Genomic DNA, 16,962 nt, shown 5'->3' on the forward strand with positions numbered 1-16,962 from the left:
TGTATGAACCGCTACAAAAATATGACACTAAATAGTAAAAAAAAGAATTGGGGGTGGGGCCCCCCATACATGTAACTGAGGGATGAAATTTTTTTTTTCGATGTACATACCCGTGTGGGGTATCAATGGAAAGGTCTTTTAAAATGATATAAAGTTTTCTAAAAAACATTTTTCTTAAAGTGAACGGTTTTTGAGATATCAGCTCTCAAAGTCGTAAAAAGTATGTCCCCCCCCCTCTATTTTTATAACTACGGGGTATAAAATTCTAAAAAAAATAGAGGTGATGCATGCTAATTAACTCTTTCAACGATTTTTGGTTTGATCAAAGTATCTCTTATAGTTTTTGAGATAGGTTGATTTAACTGTAATTTATTATATTTGCTGCTACGGAACCCTTTGTGCGCGAGCCCGACTCGCACTTGGCCGGTTTTATTATTTACCTTTTTATGAATATTAAATTATAAAGATATAGGGGAAGTTAATCAAATCTTTGCAAAATAGCCAGTAAAATTCTTGCTTCATTTTACCCTCGTTGGATGATATTCAATCAATATGATGTATTACGTTTCGTATCAGTGTTTTTATCTCAATCTGATGCTGCAATTTTACATGCTGTAACATGTTTAGGTATCTGTGAACTGCTGTAGACATTTCGAAATATTAATTGATGACTTGCATGATCAAGTGCTTTTATTTCTGAAATCTCAGTAAGCACAAAATATGAATAAGGGAACATACATTTTATACAATATATCGAGAACATGGATGACTCAATTTAAGCCGAAGCAACCGTTCTTTCATATTATATTGATACAATGTGCAAGAACTGTACTCAGAGAATTACAATTTGAAACTGCAGTTAGACTCAGACCCACCCTCGTACGCTAGCTTTTCATCATAATAAACGCCAACGAGTAACCAACATAGTAGAAACGTTGACACCGTGGAAATGAGTGTATAATGACGTCATGACGGCGGAGGTCTCGGGGGTCCAGCGCGACATTTGGCGCACGCAAGAGTCCATGTACCAATATTATAATTGTCACTGTTCATGGGCTCCGTTGACGCTTCATTGTAAACATTAATCATTTCTGCTATAGTTTCTTCATTGTATTATATTCACGATAATGTTAAAACTCTACATTTTCAACGATTTCTACGATTTTATTACAATTCCTTTGATTCTGTATTAAGGCAAGATACTCAATCTTGATAAACCAAAAGATAATCTTCGTGATAAAATTAAATCCAAGTCTAAGATAGCAATCTGAATATACAAGTAAAATAATTACTGTAAGGGATATTGAAAGCTCGTTAACTAAATCGGATATTAACAAGGTAAAGGCAGAAGACGATTTAGCAAGCAAACTAATAGCCAAAGACTGCAAGTGACAGCGTTCATTATACAAGAGTTAAATCACCTCCCACTCAACATTGTGATGGATAGCGAAGTTAACTAAAAGTTCTGCGAGTATAAAGATATATTATGAACACCACTTTAACTAACATTGTCCGTAGAACGTTGTAAGTCTAGAAATAACTGCATTTCCTGTTACGGTGCGTGTTTAAATGTATGACTTGGTTAATGATACTTGCCTAGACTTTTATAGATATTAAGAGGGACTGCTAAATATTATTAAAATTCAAAGTTCAAACCATAGATATCCAAAACACAAAGATGTGAATTAATTTATAAAGTATGAAATTTTTATGAAACACATTTTGTAATAACCGAAAATTTTAAACTATGATACAAACTGCAAACAAGGTGTGGGCTTAAAGAATCAAATTCAACTAAATGTTATTTCACAGAGAAGCCTTTCATTCTTAATTACAAAAATAAAATTTCAAACGTCAGGGCGGCTCTCGGAGGGTCGCATATATAATTCAGGACACTCGCGTTGTTAATAATAGACTACATGAAGAGCTTATCTCTCATCTTGAGCGCGTCCTTAGAAAATGTTCTTCCAAATAAATCATTTACTTCACATAACAACTTTACAAATCAAAGTGACCCAGGCTCCTAAGATATCCTATCATTAAAGATCCTATATTCCCACCTTCGCTTCTGTTTGTTCTTAATTTTAATTATAACACCAGGCCTATATATATTATATATATATAATAGCCTAGAATATAATTCTTAAAGCTCAACATTTCTCTGAAAACAACAAGTTCAATAAATATCGATTACTTCTTAATCGTCTCATTTATCGTAGACGCTATTGAATTAATGGATACAAAATTAAAACTGTCTTCAAGTTGTTCAGAAATAATTAAGTATCATTAACACCTCAGCTCAGAATTCACTCAAATTAATAAGATCAATTCATGCCTCACGATTTCATTCCCAAAATGGCGACTCAATTAAAAGTTTTCGCGATTCTTCGAATAGCCCGAGTTGTGACGAGACCAAATTAATTAATATACCAAATATAAGTGGGTCATGCATAAATGTATCTTAAATCTCAATCTATTCTGATATTTATATTCTTCAACATACCATCTTTTACTATTTTTGTTAGCCGGTTAAATTCTACAAGCTTCTTCTTTGGTTCATTTTTTAACTCTTTATTTCCAACTAGCTTTCCGCCCGCGGCTTCGCCCGCGTTTTCAAAGAAAAACCCGTTCCCGTAGGATTTCCGGGATAAAACCTATCCTATGTCCTTTCTCGGGTATCAAAATATCTCTATACCAAATTTCATGCAAATTGCTTCAGCAGTTAAGGCGTGATTGAGTAACAGACAGACAGACAGACAGAGTTACTTTCGCATTTATAATATTAGTATGGATTAACTCTTTTTCATAGAATGATTTCCTTTCACCATCACACCTTATAAAGTTTGTACCTAAGTATATATTTACTGCTTACGTCGTACTGTTCCGCTTTGCATTAGCATTTTCAGAATGCTCCAGTTCATTAAGTTCTCTTCACACCTCAACTTAAAAGTTAGCACAAATGTAAGACAACATTCAGTGTGAAACAGCCATGATGACCCCAATGACACGGCCGAGCTCCTCCGCGATACGCATCTCGATATTTTCATATTTGCCGTAAAACTAAGCACTTCTACCATTAAGTGCGCGTATTAAGTCGATATACGTACGACCAAGCGTATCTTTAAAGAAAATAATATAATAGTACTTAGAATCTATATAATTTTACTTTATTTATATATTCGTTCGAAGGTACCTTCATCTTTAAAGCTTGATTTAAATAACCAAACCAATATTAAGTACCAATGTATTAAACATTGGTACTTAATATAATTAAGAATATTTTCTTTAGTACCCTAGTATCTAGTAACTAATATTTTAAATTGACAAAGGATATCTTTTCATTGTATTATTTATTCAGAGTCCTCCCTGTTACACTCCAGTGAAATCAAAGACATAAACACATTATCCTCAAGGAACGTGTTTTTTGATCGAAATAGAAAAGATATTTCTTCAAATTGTAGATAAATGAAGAAAACCCTTACATTTTCTCATATTTCCTTGTAAATTATTGCCACTAGATTGTGTAGAAAGGGTATAAAAGTTATTAACTAAAATTGAGAGCATGAAGTCCAATACAGTCAGAAATTAATATAATAAGTGTATTTTAAATTTACCTTTTGAAACGCTAAGCGAGATTGCGCATAAAACTATAGGATTTTCCTGAAATTGGAACCGCTTAAGTTAGTTTAGAACTTACGACATGAATTACAAAACCTCTTTCATATTTTAAACTTAAGGACATTGGAGCTGGTAAAGTCGTTAGTACGTGACATTCCTAAATCATATTATAATGCTGGATGAAATCCTCGATGCCATTAAACAAAGATGGCCGATATAAAGGGGCTCGTAAACGTATGAAATAGGAAGAAACATTTATGACGACAGTAACATCGGTGCGCCCCGAGCACGGCTTGATATATCTGCGAACTACTTACGCAAGAGGATTAAAAATATAAAACAGAGTGTAAGGTATGATGTATCTTTAACGATATCTTTATCTGTCTTTATTATTTCTATCCTATATGGCCCGAGAATTATAACAACGGACTATTTGGGAAAGATACGATATATGTATAATATATAAGGACTGAGCATTAGACTCCTAGCACTTTTCAAATGTAGGTATGTTTTTTCTTAAAAAGTGAAGGTAAAAGTAAAACGATGAAACGTTTTTAGAATTCAAATCATCCAATTAGCTCGGACACTGAAAACAAAAACGACATCATTATGTGATTTTTTAGTATTTTCACATTACGTGGAATAAGAAAAATATTTTTAAATAAGACGTGACAGACGTAGGTGCTCTTTGCAAAACTATTTTTAACCTTTTAGTACACTTAGAGAGTTGCACTTTACCAAAAGGCTTAAAAAGGTGACATATTAAGGCGTGTTTTATCAATAATACGACGTAAAATGCCATGAAATTCCGAGTTCGACTATATATTAGTTTTAAATTGCCCGAATCCAACATAATAATATCAATTCAACTATTGTTAGCGTGACTTCTAATAATATTACTTTGAGTGAGTGATTACTGATTACTATAAGTAGATAGCAATATCTTCAAGTCATAAACCTTTTACAATTAGAAACTCCATATTGGTTTAAATAAATTATCAAATTCAGCAAATTATAAATTCAACAAATTTAAAATTCCCACTTTTTGTTCCCATCTGCAAACTCGGCGTGTAAAGAGGCTCTGAAACAAAGAATATTAACAACTGCGCTTTGTAAAATACAAAATGGTGAAATACAAAGAGAATCGTGGATTGGAAACGTAGCGTGGGACTCGAATAGATTAGTCTAACTCTAAATATTTGTTATTACAAACAATGAAAATTTATGAAAAGATTTGAGAGGCCTAGTGGTAATCGCAGGGACTATATTTTTCAAATTTATGATGCCTACTTTTAGCATATGAAAACATTAATAAAACAGGAGGGACCGAGTACTACTTTAAAAACTTTTAATCAATATTTATAAGTCTTAGTTATAAGTATACTCATTTCTTTCACACTTACGATACATATTATGAAAGTAAAAGAGACAGACGATTAAATTAATCAATGTAAAAATTTTCACGCGTAGCTGTTCGGATGTACGACTTTATTTGACATCGATGGGTTTGGAGTTTTAAATAACTTTAGAACAGTTCTAGATCTATCTTTAGGCTATTATTTACATAATAAGTGCTAATAAATAGATAAGGAACATTTCAAATTTTACGCTAATGCGGAATATGGCGGGAAATTTTAGAAATAATGGCGCGAAATGTAACGACCCGCTGTTCAAATCGTAATTATGATAAATGTGAAATGTTTTTGGGTAACACGCATATAATTTATCGTCTGAATGTTGTAAGAATACCAATAAATACTGTTATAATGCGTATAAGAGACGTATGACTACTTTAAATTATTACTGAAATTATCCTATACCGATACGAATTTTTCATACCTATGGTAACAGAACTTTCTTCAGAAAAATCAACTCTTATGAAGCTATATGCATCGAACATTCACGTTGTATTTTTTTTAATAAGTCCTTAATTTAAATATTGTAAAGTATTTGTTTTTTAGAAATTGTAATCACTACTAAGCATTCACGTGAAGCAAAGCAAACAAATCTTTTCATTATCAATTCCGTAATTCAACTACTTACTTAGATACAACAACTTCAAATAGCCTGAATTTATACATTTCTTAATATTATGTTTTCATTTCAGTAAATTTGAAGAACTAATTACTTTGATGTCTTCCTTTGATTAACATGAAATAAGCTCTTACGATACGCTTTCAGAGTGTCAGTACCCGCTACAGTCTACTCGTGTTATCCCTAAGAAAATACCTTGTATAGAAAGAATATAAATTTATGAGTACCTACATAACTTGTTTACAGATAAAATGTACATTATGTTTATATACCAAATATTTGTACACGAAACTGCGAGAAGAGGTTTAATTTGTAATTATTTTCATGCTCCTTGATCCTTCGCAGAATTGAAAAGGTAGGTACATACATACTTTGATGGAAAAGATCGCTAAGTTTTAAAAAGGATTTTGTTCAAATACATAAATGATGAAATATTTAATCTTGAAGAATAATTTAAAATTGAAATTTTTAATTACGCTATAAGAATACAATATGGAAGACAAGTTAGTGAGTTATTTGTTAAATAAATTACACATAAAGAATGATATAAAACTAAAAATGGGCGAGTGACGAGAAAAATAATTGAAAATTATAAGCATAAAAGAAGTACAAATTACAATTAAAATGAAGAAAGGACGTTTAATTATCAACGCTTAAGTGTTAATAGATTATATATCTAGTGACAATGAAATTCTCTCGGCAAAATATTTGCGATCTTTCTGGAGCCTCGTTTGCGATATATTGAATTCTCACAATGTCGGCGACATGAATGGGTATTTGGAAAATTTAGTTATGTACAAAACCTGTTTGGAATATTTTCGTGATTTTGTAACCTTTTGTGAGATTTTCGTATATGTATTTATGGTTAAACAATTTTTCCCTCATGTAGGAAAAAAATGGTCGATTCTTCAACTGTCTTTCAACTAGAAAAAGGATAGATTTACAATATTTCAAACATTGAAATATAAAGCTTAGTTATATTACAAAATAAAGATAGGCTAGTAAGGCTTTTCATGAAGTTTTCGTACTCTTTCCTTTTGTTTCTAAGAGTAATTTAAAAAAGTCTAATGTAGCACATCGAATCGCTCTTACACTACTAAAACGCTTACAAAAGTTATTAAAAACCATTGCAATCATACCTGGTATTTGCGTGTAAAACCAGTTTCGTTAGTATAGCTATAAATTACACGGAAAACGTACTACTCGACCTGAAGAGCCCTCAAGAAACCGTGAACATAAACAACGTACAGCTTATTCGCTCTGATTGCCTCTATCAATATGCCCTTCGACAATACATATGAATTTTACCCTAGTCGTCATTGTTCTATTTTAAGTATGAAATTATTATTAGATAAACTCGGAGTTCAAGGTCAGTGTATTATTCTTTTATTTAAAGACACAGTTTCTTATTTAATGAAAAAATACTTTACTACTACTCTCTATATACTGATTTTCCCGATTACTAATAGTTTCGTAATTCCTGTTTTTAATGATTACTTATTGCACTCTGAATTGCTCTAAACATAATATAATTAATTATATGTTTAGAGCTTGAGTAAATTTCACTAAAACATCTATATTTTGTAAGGAATTTTCTATTCCTATCTTTATATACACCTTTCCGTAAAATCTTCTAGAAAACTTCACGACAACTACCCCCATTTCGAACATAAACAACGCAACACTCGGCGTTATCTTCTTAAACAAACTCAAAGCAAAATGTTCTTTAATATTAAGTCGATAAAGTCTAATATAAAATTTCAATTCACCATGTAAGCTTGTTTCACGTGCACCAGTGCGCTGTGACGTCAGAGCAGCGGTCGCCAACCGAAACTTCGTGACAAAAATATTATATCACAAGTGACAAGTAACAGCTTGACCTGGCTTACTCGGTCTGAAAAGAACTTACTAGATTACATGTAAGCTGAGCAATAGTATGATTGTTTTAAAAAACAATATAATAATGCCTATGCTCGTCAAATGTCAGTTTAGGAGTCAAGCTGTAAAATTATGATACAAACGGCAAGTGTTTATTCGGTTAGCTCATGGTAAGCGACCAACACATTTATAGAAAGGTCTCTGAAAATGCGTTGCTCGCTTGCAAAGTGAAGGTAAGGGACAAGGAAATTATTGCTGATGGGAATAAAGGAATAGATTGGGATGAAAAGGAAATGGACACGGTCCAACATAAATTCACAGAACAAAATCGAAGAGTCAAATCATGTTTCTGTGACACAGTTTTATGGTAGTTCTTTATGTAGTACCTTCATACTGCGATACTGTAATCCACATTATAGGGTTGTACTACAAGCTGTAAATGTTCCAGGTTAAAATAATACACTTGAATATTAAATTTACATCTTTTTAGTAGGTATGAACTAATATCATTTAATATTTATCAGCATAAAAGCGCATTCTATTTTTAATCAAGCGAAATATAAAGCTTTGATAAAGCTACAAGGTTTTTATGAAACATATAATTTATGTGTTTAATTTGCTATATTATCAGACATAAGATTGCACATTAGCTTCATTTTAAAGACCGCTCTTTTGCAGTAGTAGAAAATATGAAGTAAATTTAAAACAGCGCAGTAATTGTTATGTTGTGATAAGACAATATTTTGTTATTTAATATTTTTAACTTATAGTTGAAATAGCTTTTCTCTAGCTTTTAAAATTGTTGCTAGAAATAAATGCCTCTACGTACAGAATTTAAAAGAAGTCTCTCAGGTGTTAACCTTCAAACCGCTAAAAATGGTTCCAACGTCGCAAACGTTCAGATAACATAAGCGAATTTCCTCTAACAGGGAAACAAATGGGCGACTGAATGAGCACATAAAGAGATTATGGAGTTGAGAGCTTTATAAGGCATCTCCTGAGACAATCTACTTTACATCTCAGAATAACGCTCTCACAACACGAAATCATATAAATCCGTAAGCTCTGTACGTCTGTTACGGGCTAACTGGCAGATATTCCTGAAACTTTGACATGCTTGCTAGCTCGAAGGACCAGTATTATACAGTATCCAAACAATATAGCGCACGGTACTTATTATTACTACGTGGCGACAATTGCGTTTCGAGTTCGAATTGTATTTTATTTTAAGTAAATATAGATAAGAAATATCAATTAGAATTGCTTTGATGGGATGTTTTGTATTCAATTTTGATTAATTTAAAGTCTCCAGTTTGACTTGCATTTTTCGTCGATGTAGTTTTTGTAAGGAAGTTGTATGTTGGATAGTTTTAAACAGTTGTTTTTTTTTTCGTTTATGATATAGTTAACATGTTTTTCCGTAGATAATGGTACAAGTGTATCAATAACAAATTGAGTGTAGATACATTGAACGAAAACATCAATCTGTGTAACACATCTATCACACCCACGGCTTCATTCCACTATGTTTGCTCATTTGTGATGTAGAGACATCTACTCTCAGGAATATAAAATCAGAGATTCCCTGTAACATCTATAGAGTGCTTAAAGCAAAGAATGGATCCATTCCATACAAATGCACGTTTCTACGACATTCAATTTGGTTCAAAGTGGATTATTTTCTCCGTGTTAGTTCCGGATGAATGCATCTATTCGATGGAGCTACGTCATTACCGTTTTGCTTGTAAAATAGTTTTAATGCTCTATCTACGGTATTAGTTCAAAATAAACAAAGTTGATTGCACATTATTAAGTTTGCAAGTTGAAAAAACCCATTTAGAATATTACAGGGGATTATATTAGAGAGAAGATGAGGTGCATAATTGATGTTCCTTGCAAATAAAACGCTTTTAGTCTTTCACATGATGTTCTGAGAAGGGTTAGAGTGTTTTCCCTATACTCAGCCTATCAGTTGGTATGACGGGAAGCAAATTGCGACACCTCACCCCTTTATTAACCACTAATGCTTTTCGCACGTACGTACCGGTTGTACGTGAACCGTAATAGTAATGTTCGCTAGTCGTTATCACTCCAATTACCGTAGCTTGTTATTACTTTTCTATGTGACTAGTAAGTAGTTTGTCATAGGTGCGAATGCGTTGAATAACGACTTCTATTTGCCGTGACAGAATGCTCCATCACTATAAAATCCATAGCCGAATTATAAAATACAATTTTACATTAACCCATCAGAATATAAAGACCAAGCGTAGTATTAATGATCTCTCAAGCTTGCTAAGCCCTGGGTTTGTCTACTATGTTTATTATCTTTGCGTGTATTTTTTTACTTTTGATTATAACTTATCCAACCTTTTACTAACCGCTAAAGTGCTTATTGCTAAAATCGAATGAACTTAAATTTATTAGAAGTTCGTTGCACTTGTGAAAATTGAAAGAGTGCATTACTATAAAAAAAATACGGAAGCTTTGTTACTTCTTCTTTGATATATATATTATATCGACTTAACCAAACTTTAGCAGATTGAGTTTCATTGTTTGGTTAAACAATCAGAGAAGCAAAGGCAAGCAAGGAATAAATAGTACACAAATATAACAAAATATAAAATCTGTCATATGAAATGGACTTCATATTTATCAAGTTTATTTCTATTATTGCAACATACATTTCCTTCCGGTTCAACTCTAATAATTGTGAGCATTTAGAGCGACACGAAAGCCATTTTAAATATGACGAGAGTTTAGCGAAAGAGTAAATAAACCTTGTTTTAATATTCATGAGCCATACGAGCTGAGGAAAATAAATTTTAACTGACGTCGCTTGTTTTAGAATCTTTAACAGTTCGGATTTGAAAGCAATTTTCGTGGATTTCGCTCAAGCGATGTATAAGTTAGACGCATACGAGCGATGTGAAGCAATACATATAATAATAATATACTTATTACGGGTCGTAGCTATACAAAGACTAATGAAATCCTTGCTAAAGAGGATTAGATCTCAGTAAAACTATCTGTTCAGATTCATTTAAATTACCATTCACAATAGTTATAATTTTAAGTGGATAAAAATTGCAACTTTTAAATTGTTTTACTTTTAATGACCATTTTAGTGTACATATTTAAAACCATCATAAAATAACTTGCATCTAAAAAAACTCGATTGGACAGACAAAGCGCTATACTACTATTTATATTAAAAAAAATATAGTCTCGTTCAGTTTTATTCCTTTTTATATATCCAATATGAAATACGACCTACGCCTTGTCTACGTCGCGCGTCGTAGCTACAACTCCATCCTTATATCTTGTGAATTCCTGCCTCAATAACTTGTCATGATAAATCTTGTGGTTTGAACATGAAACCAGAAACATGTGTCACGAGTGACTTTACTTTTTGGTCGTCTAATATCTCACTTCTAAGACAAGATGTATCAAGCATATGTGTTTACAAAATAAGTAATTACTATGAGTATCACGTTCCGTAGTACGCACGTACTTTGACTATTCTTGCTTCTACGATTTAGCTGAACATCTACACTGTGGGTTCGTATTAGGGTACATACTCGTATAGGTGACGTATGTATAGTCAGGATAATAAACGTTTTAATTATGTTTATCAGCTGTCTACAGCTGAAATGTAAGGGTTTATGTTTTCTTGGATACGGACTAGAGCGCCTCAACTGAAAATGTGCTTACGTTGGTGCAATTCAATACTTATCATAATATCATTAGAAGTGAATAAATGTAAATATTGTTAATAATTAATATCTTGGTTTTTTGAACAGTGGCTGAAATGTTTTTAAGTCAACAAACGTAGCGAATGTAGACTTTGTGTATAAATTAGAAACTGAACAATTATTATGCGTTACAATAACGATACAACTAGCATCAGCACCCAGATATGCTCCTCTGATAACTACGTGAAAAAAATATTTACTAGGAACTAATACTGACTCTTGTTAGAGTTCAGCAGATTTTCGTGTAAGGTAAAGCGCGGTTTAAATGGTACTAAGTACTATTATATTATTTTCTGTTGCAGTTCTTATGATAATAGAAGATAAAAGTGAATTAATTTTAGTTTTTTGTTTGTTCCAGGGTCCGGGTCGAGTACTATGTGAACGAGAACACGTTCAAAGAAAGACTGCAACTATACTTTATAAAGAACCAAAGATCGAGTGAGTTTTATTCCTAGTTGTAAATTTTAATTTCCTTTCAAAGCGTTTGTAGGAAATAACTGGTTCTTGTGGAAGGATAGCAATTACTAGCTCAAGCCTTTGTTATTGTTTCCAATGTTTTATTATGCAACATTGTTAATATAGTCTGGTTATGAATTACAATCCGAAATTTTCGTATTCAATAGAATAAAATACTTCAATTAGGAGAATTTGTTAACTTAAAAAGATGATGTAGGTATTCTTGCCCCTTTTTATGTTCATTTCTATACGTTCTATTCATATATATTGAAACCTAGTGATTCAAAAACTTTTCCACTGCGTCGGGCAGTTTTCTATCTAAAATTAGTGCTCTCCATGGGATGAGGGATCAGATCAAAGATTCATTCGCGTGTTTCTCATTCGAGTGGATTTATGTTAAACGACATTAAAAAGTGATAATCAGAGTTTTAACCGTAAAACCTTCTTAATTAATTAAATGAATAGGTAAATCAAGTCAATGTCCTTATTTACTTATGTTTAACGTAAGTAGGTACTTAATACTTATTAAAAGTCAATATTTTTTTTAAAGATGTACAGGGTTTATTTCTCATAATGCAATAAGTAATTACTGAAATCAGCAAGGAAATGCAACCCACCAGTTATTATGTGAATGTTATAAACCGAATCCAGCGCCGCACCGGGTACGATAATCTTTGAATTAAATTTCCCGTATAATTAAATTATACTGCACGCAATAAAGCACGCGGTAACAAGGTCGGAAATATAAATTAATTATACGAAGCCGATAAAATAAAGGTAACACCATTGAGGTCTTTGGCAGGCTTTGATATCTCGAGAGTAAATCTCGCCTCTCGACGAGGTATTGACACTTGAGACAAAGAATGGACCCACAAACTTGATGATAACGCATCGCCTCCACTCCGGTGTCATTAACGAAATGCCCCTATTACAGTTTCTAAGTAATTGCCGGCGTTAAATACACGGCTAGCTAATTAAATGGCGGCCGATGACACGTTTTAAACACGTGTTATCTTAATCGAATTTACATAATGAGTAATTTTGCGAACTGGTCGCGTATCACGGGGACGTAAATACAGTTTTTAATGCAATTGTTTAGGAATTAAAGGTCGGAATGAACATGAAACGCGATAATTCATGAATTAAGTTAAGTGACGTTTCGCAGAACGTGAGAAAGCGAGGTCGTGAATATTACATTACATGGTCTAGAAATATCTATTAAACTTAGAGATTAATAAAAGGTTTTTATACATTTATCTATACATTTTATTGACGCGTAGATATTCTACTCCTGTGACCACGTCTGTTGCTTTTTTATGTTTCGTTATAAAAAGCTGCCAAAACACGTAAACAGAATTATAAGTAATAAAACAGATGGTTAAATCGAAAATGAATTCGAACAAAGTAAATTGTACAAAGTAAAGTGATGGAAATAGATCGAAGACAATGCTTTTCGTTTAATCTTGCGGATAAAGTTGGGTTTGCGATTGCACTTTAGCGATTTGCAATTGCAGTTTGCAGATTATTAAAGTAAATTTACTTTTTTATTATTAAGAATCGTGGATATTATTTGTGAACACTTAATATTAAATATAATAATCGTGTTTCGGTTATAGGATTAATCTACCTAAATAAAGGAAAACTATTTTTTTTTAATTAATTATTAAATGTGAATCAGACCATCCACTAATATATTACCCTTATCCAAAGTTTATTACTATATTTACTGCTATCACTATAACTTAAGCAATATATTTAAGAGCGTGTCGAGTAAAATATTATTACGAAAATATCACAAAACATATTATAAATAAATTTAGTTTCATTATAATTTAAACAACGCTTCTTCCTTGAAACTTTTTATATTTTGTATTGGTATTTTATTGCGTTTATCAATCATGATTGATGGTAGATAACTTCAATATCTACAAGGTGGAAGAAAATGTGTGAGTTCGATTTACATTTCAAATACAACATAAATACGGTAGTTTTGAAATGTTTTTTTTTATTATTCGTTACGAAAACCACCATTCTTCAACAAATATTCCTACTGGAATTGGGAAAACCTTACCTTTATTATGATAATATGGTACCGTATCATGTTGTTACTTTCTTTAAATTGTTGTAGTTGTTACTATCTTTAAATTTTTCTACCTATATTTTGTGTGTCGTAATAAAACAAAAGTGAACAATTTTGGACACTTACACCCTAAACACGAAAATCTATCAACTATATAAATTCAAGGTACTTTAGTACTGAACAAAATAATTTCAAGTCACGCTAAAACGTAGAATCATATTACAGATACACTAGGCTAGTCTAACCCGAGGTCAAACAACGGATCGTTGTTTGTCCATTTGGCTTTTAATTAAATTGTTCAATCGTATCGTATCTACCTTCACTGCCTTCACACGGAATTAAAGATATTAAGGCCTTACAGCTGATTTGAAACGTAATTAACTTTGTATTTTATTACGCTAGCATCAAACGGTTTATAGGAACTTTTATGTGAGCACTCGACTTCTGCTAACGTTATGCTTTTAAATCAATTATAGCTTGGAATTGACATGTGATATGATTAGTTTATTTCTCTATATTCTGCGCCTCTATTATCAAATACAACTTGTAATGCAACTTCTACTAATATGACATATATAATTAATATTATTTACCTATCTTATATATAAAAATGAATCGCAAAATGTGTTGGTAAGCGCATAACTCGAGAACGGCTGAACCGATTTCGATAATTCTTTTTTTATTATATTCCTTGATGTACGAGGATGGTTTTTATGTAGAGAAAACGTAAATATGTACCACGGGCGAAGCCGGGGCGGACCGCTAGTATATTATATAATTTTTCAATGACAGTCGCTTTTCATTGGCATTAATTCGCATATTCAACGATTCATAGTTCTCAGACATTGTATGAATATCAAGTTATGAGTCTTCATTTACAAGTGACTACCTCAGTCAGACGTGTAGAATCGTAGTAGATTTCTACTAAGTACGTAAGGTTACTTGAATTCTGAATCATGAGACAATGCTCCAAAATTCCCAAAAAATATTTGTATTTCAATATATTTCATTATAATTCCAAGTACAAATACAAAACAATAAGTAAACAATAAACATAACAGGCTATTCGTATCCTCGAAAGGGCGGGAGATGGCGGCCGGCGGCCGGCGGTGAGACCAGCTTTGTGTCCTGAAAGGGTCGCTGTTCAAACAAGTGAAGCATTCATGTTTGAGATTATGTATGAAAATGTAATGTGACAGCATATATTTGCCTTTAAAGTTTCAACTGGTATATGTCGTAGGCATTTGTACAAACGGCGAAAAAATACAATTTGCGACATATACCTACTTACATCATACAATGTATTTATATAATATATATATTATAGGAAGAAACCTTCATAATAAAACACAAACTTGAAATGGACTTAATATTTTCGACTGACCAAATATATTGATCCCTCGAAGTTTGTACGAACTGCTATTAACTCCTTTATTGATATTTCCCGTCAAATAAACAACGCGATGTTATATTTAAACGGATTGTACCTATATTTAAGCCCTTCCACGATCAATCAAAAGGAACCCACTTGACAAAATAATACTTTTGTATCATGCGCATGTAAACTTTAATTATGGTTACTTTCTATTCATGTATAATTTACATACAAACTACAAAACAATGAACAATAATATTAATGTAAGGATATACAACTCCCTAAAAATCTTAATTTGAAATAATGTTATTTTCAGGTTTACGCATTAGGATAGTAAACCTATTTTTCAAGATTTTGGCGTGTCTCCTGTATATATTTCGCGTCTGTGCTGATGGAGACCCAATTAATGCAACATGGTGAGTTTCTTATGTTTAGAGGCAGAAAAGACCATAATTCATCAAATACTTAACACAAAATATACTAATATCTATGAAACGATAACTATCAATGAAATAGTATCGAAAGCAAATTACGCATATTCGTACATCAATTTCATCATTACCACGGATATTCGTATTTGTATTTCAATTTAATCATAAATATCAGATATATACCTAAACCCAGATTTATTGGTCCTCACTAGTTACTACATACGCATTACCTAAAACTAAGATAAACATCAGCTAAGAAGTCATTATTATTTCTATTCCCACAGTTACGGCTGCAAACCAGGCAACAAGACGGAGTTCGAGTTCTCCGCGAACCTCACGGAGGAGGAGTTCCAGGAGCACCCCATCATCAACTGGGACGGCATCATCTGGGTGCACCGGCCGCTCTACCTCTGGCTCGTGCAGGTCATCCTGGCCATGATCTCGCTGGCTGAAGCCATCCTGCTGGCATATTTGGGATATAAAGTAAGTCGAGAGCCATTTTGCTAACGGAGTTGGCTTATAATTGGAGAGTCATTTAAATGAAGCCTTTGTTCAACTTTTTGTAATTACCTACTTTGTTCTTTGATCTTGAAAAAATATTTCATCAAAGGTTTTCAATTTGGTACTAGCCAACATTACAAACTATGAACATTTATAATGTTGGCTCGACATAGGTAAATTAAATAAACGAATTTAATTGATCCATAAATAACAAAATAAATTAATATATTCTGTTGTCCCTTTCCAGGGCAATATATGGCAGCAGATTCTGTCATTTCACTTTATCCTAGAGATGGTGAATACCGTGCCCTTCGCGTTGACGGTAAGTTTCAAAGACCATGCGTTTTTTCTTGCTGAACTTCGAATTGAATTAAAAAAGAAATTTCATTTGACATTAGATTCTAATATTACACAACAAGTTTATAATTTAAACTATTTGTAGGTTCCTTTCCCACCGCTACGGAACCTGTTCATACCAGTGTTTCTCAACTGCTGGCTCGCTAAGAGATCTCTTGAAAACATGTTTGTAAGTAAAAATACCTAAATACGTTGTTGTAGAACATTTCAATAAGATCATATGGGTAACATTAATGATTGAACGTTATTTCAGAACGATTTGCACCGAGCCATGCAAAAGTCACAGTCAGCTCTTTCACAACAACTTATGATATTATGCGTGACGCTACTGTGTCTCGTTTTTACAAGGTAATTTTCTAATTCCACAACATTAATTCAAATCTTTTAATCAAGAAAAAAATTACTTATTCGAGCAAATGAACAGAAATATTTTCATAACTCTAAAATCGGAAGTTTTCTGGTATTGAGAAATAAAAG

At 32.4% G+C, this 16,962-nt stretch overlaps 1 protein-coding gene across 1 annotated transcript in view; it reads left to right on the forward strand.

Moving 5' to 3' along the window:
- The window catches only part of SLO2 (slowpoke 2), a 113,665-nt gene that overhangs the window by 83,554 nt on the left and 13,149 nt on the right, over window positions 1-16,962 (forward strand). The window contains exons 2-7 of the mRNA XM_090119543.1: window positions 11,644-11,723; window positions 15,513-15,612; window positions 15,912-16,110; window positions 16,376-16,450; window positions 16,571-16,654; window positions 16,739-16,833. Coding sequence (XP_089975669.1) covers window positions 11,644-11,723; window positions 15,513-15,612; window positions 15,912-16,110; window positions 16,376-16,450; window positions 16,571-16,654; window positions 16,739-16,833 — 633 coding nt within the window. The remainder of the gene's footprint in view (window positions 1-11,643; window positions 11,724-15,512; window positions 15,613-15,911; window positions 16,111-16,375; window positions 16,451-16,570; window positions 16,655-16,738; window positions 16,834-16,962) is intronic.

This window comes from Colias eurytheme, chromosome 1 (assembly GCF_061535395.1).
Source record: "Colias eurytheme isolate Ceu_HAF_F1 chromosome 1, ilColEury1 Martin Lab GWU primary, whole genome shotgun sequence".
Taxonomy (NCBI): Eukaryota; Metazoa; Arthropoda; class Insecta; order Lepidoptera; family Pieridae; genus Colias; species Colias eurytheme.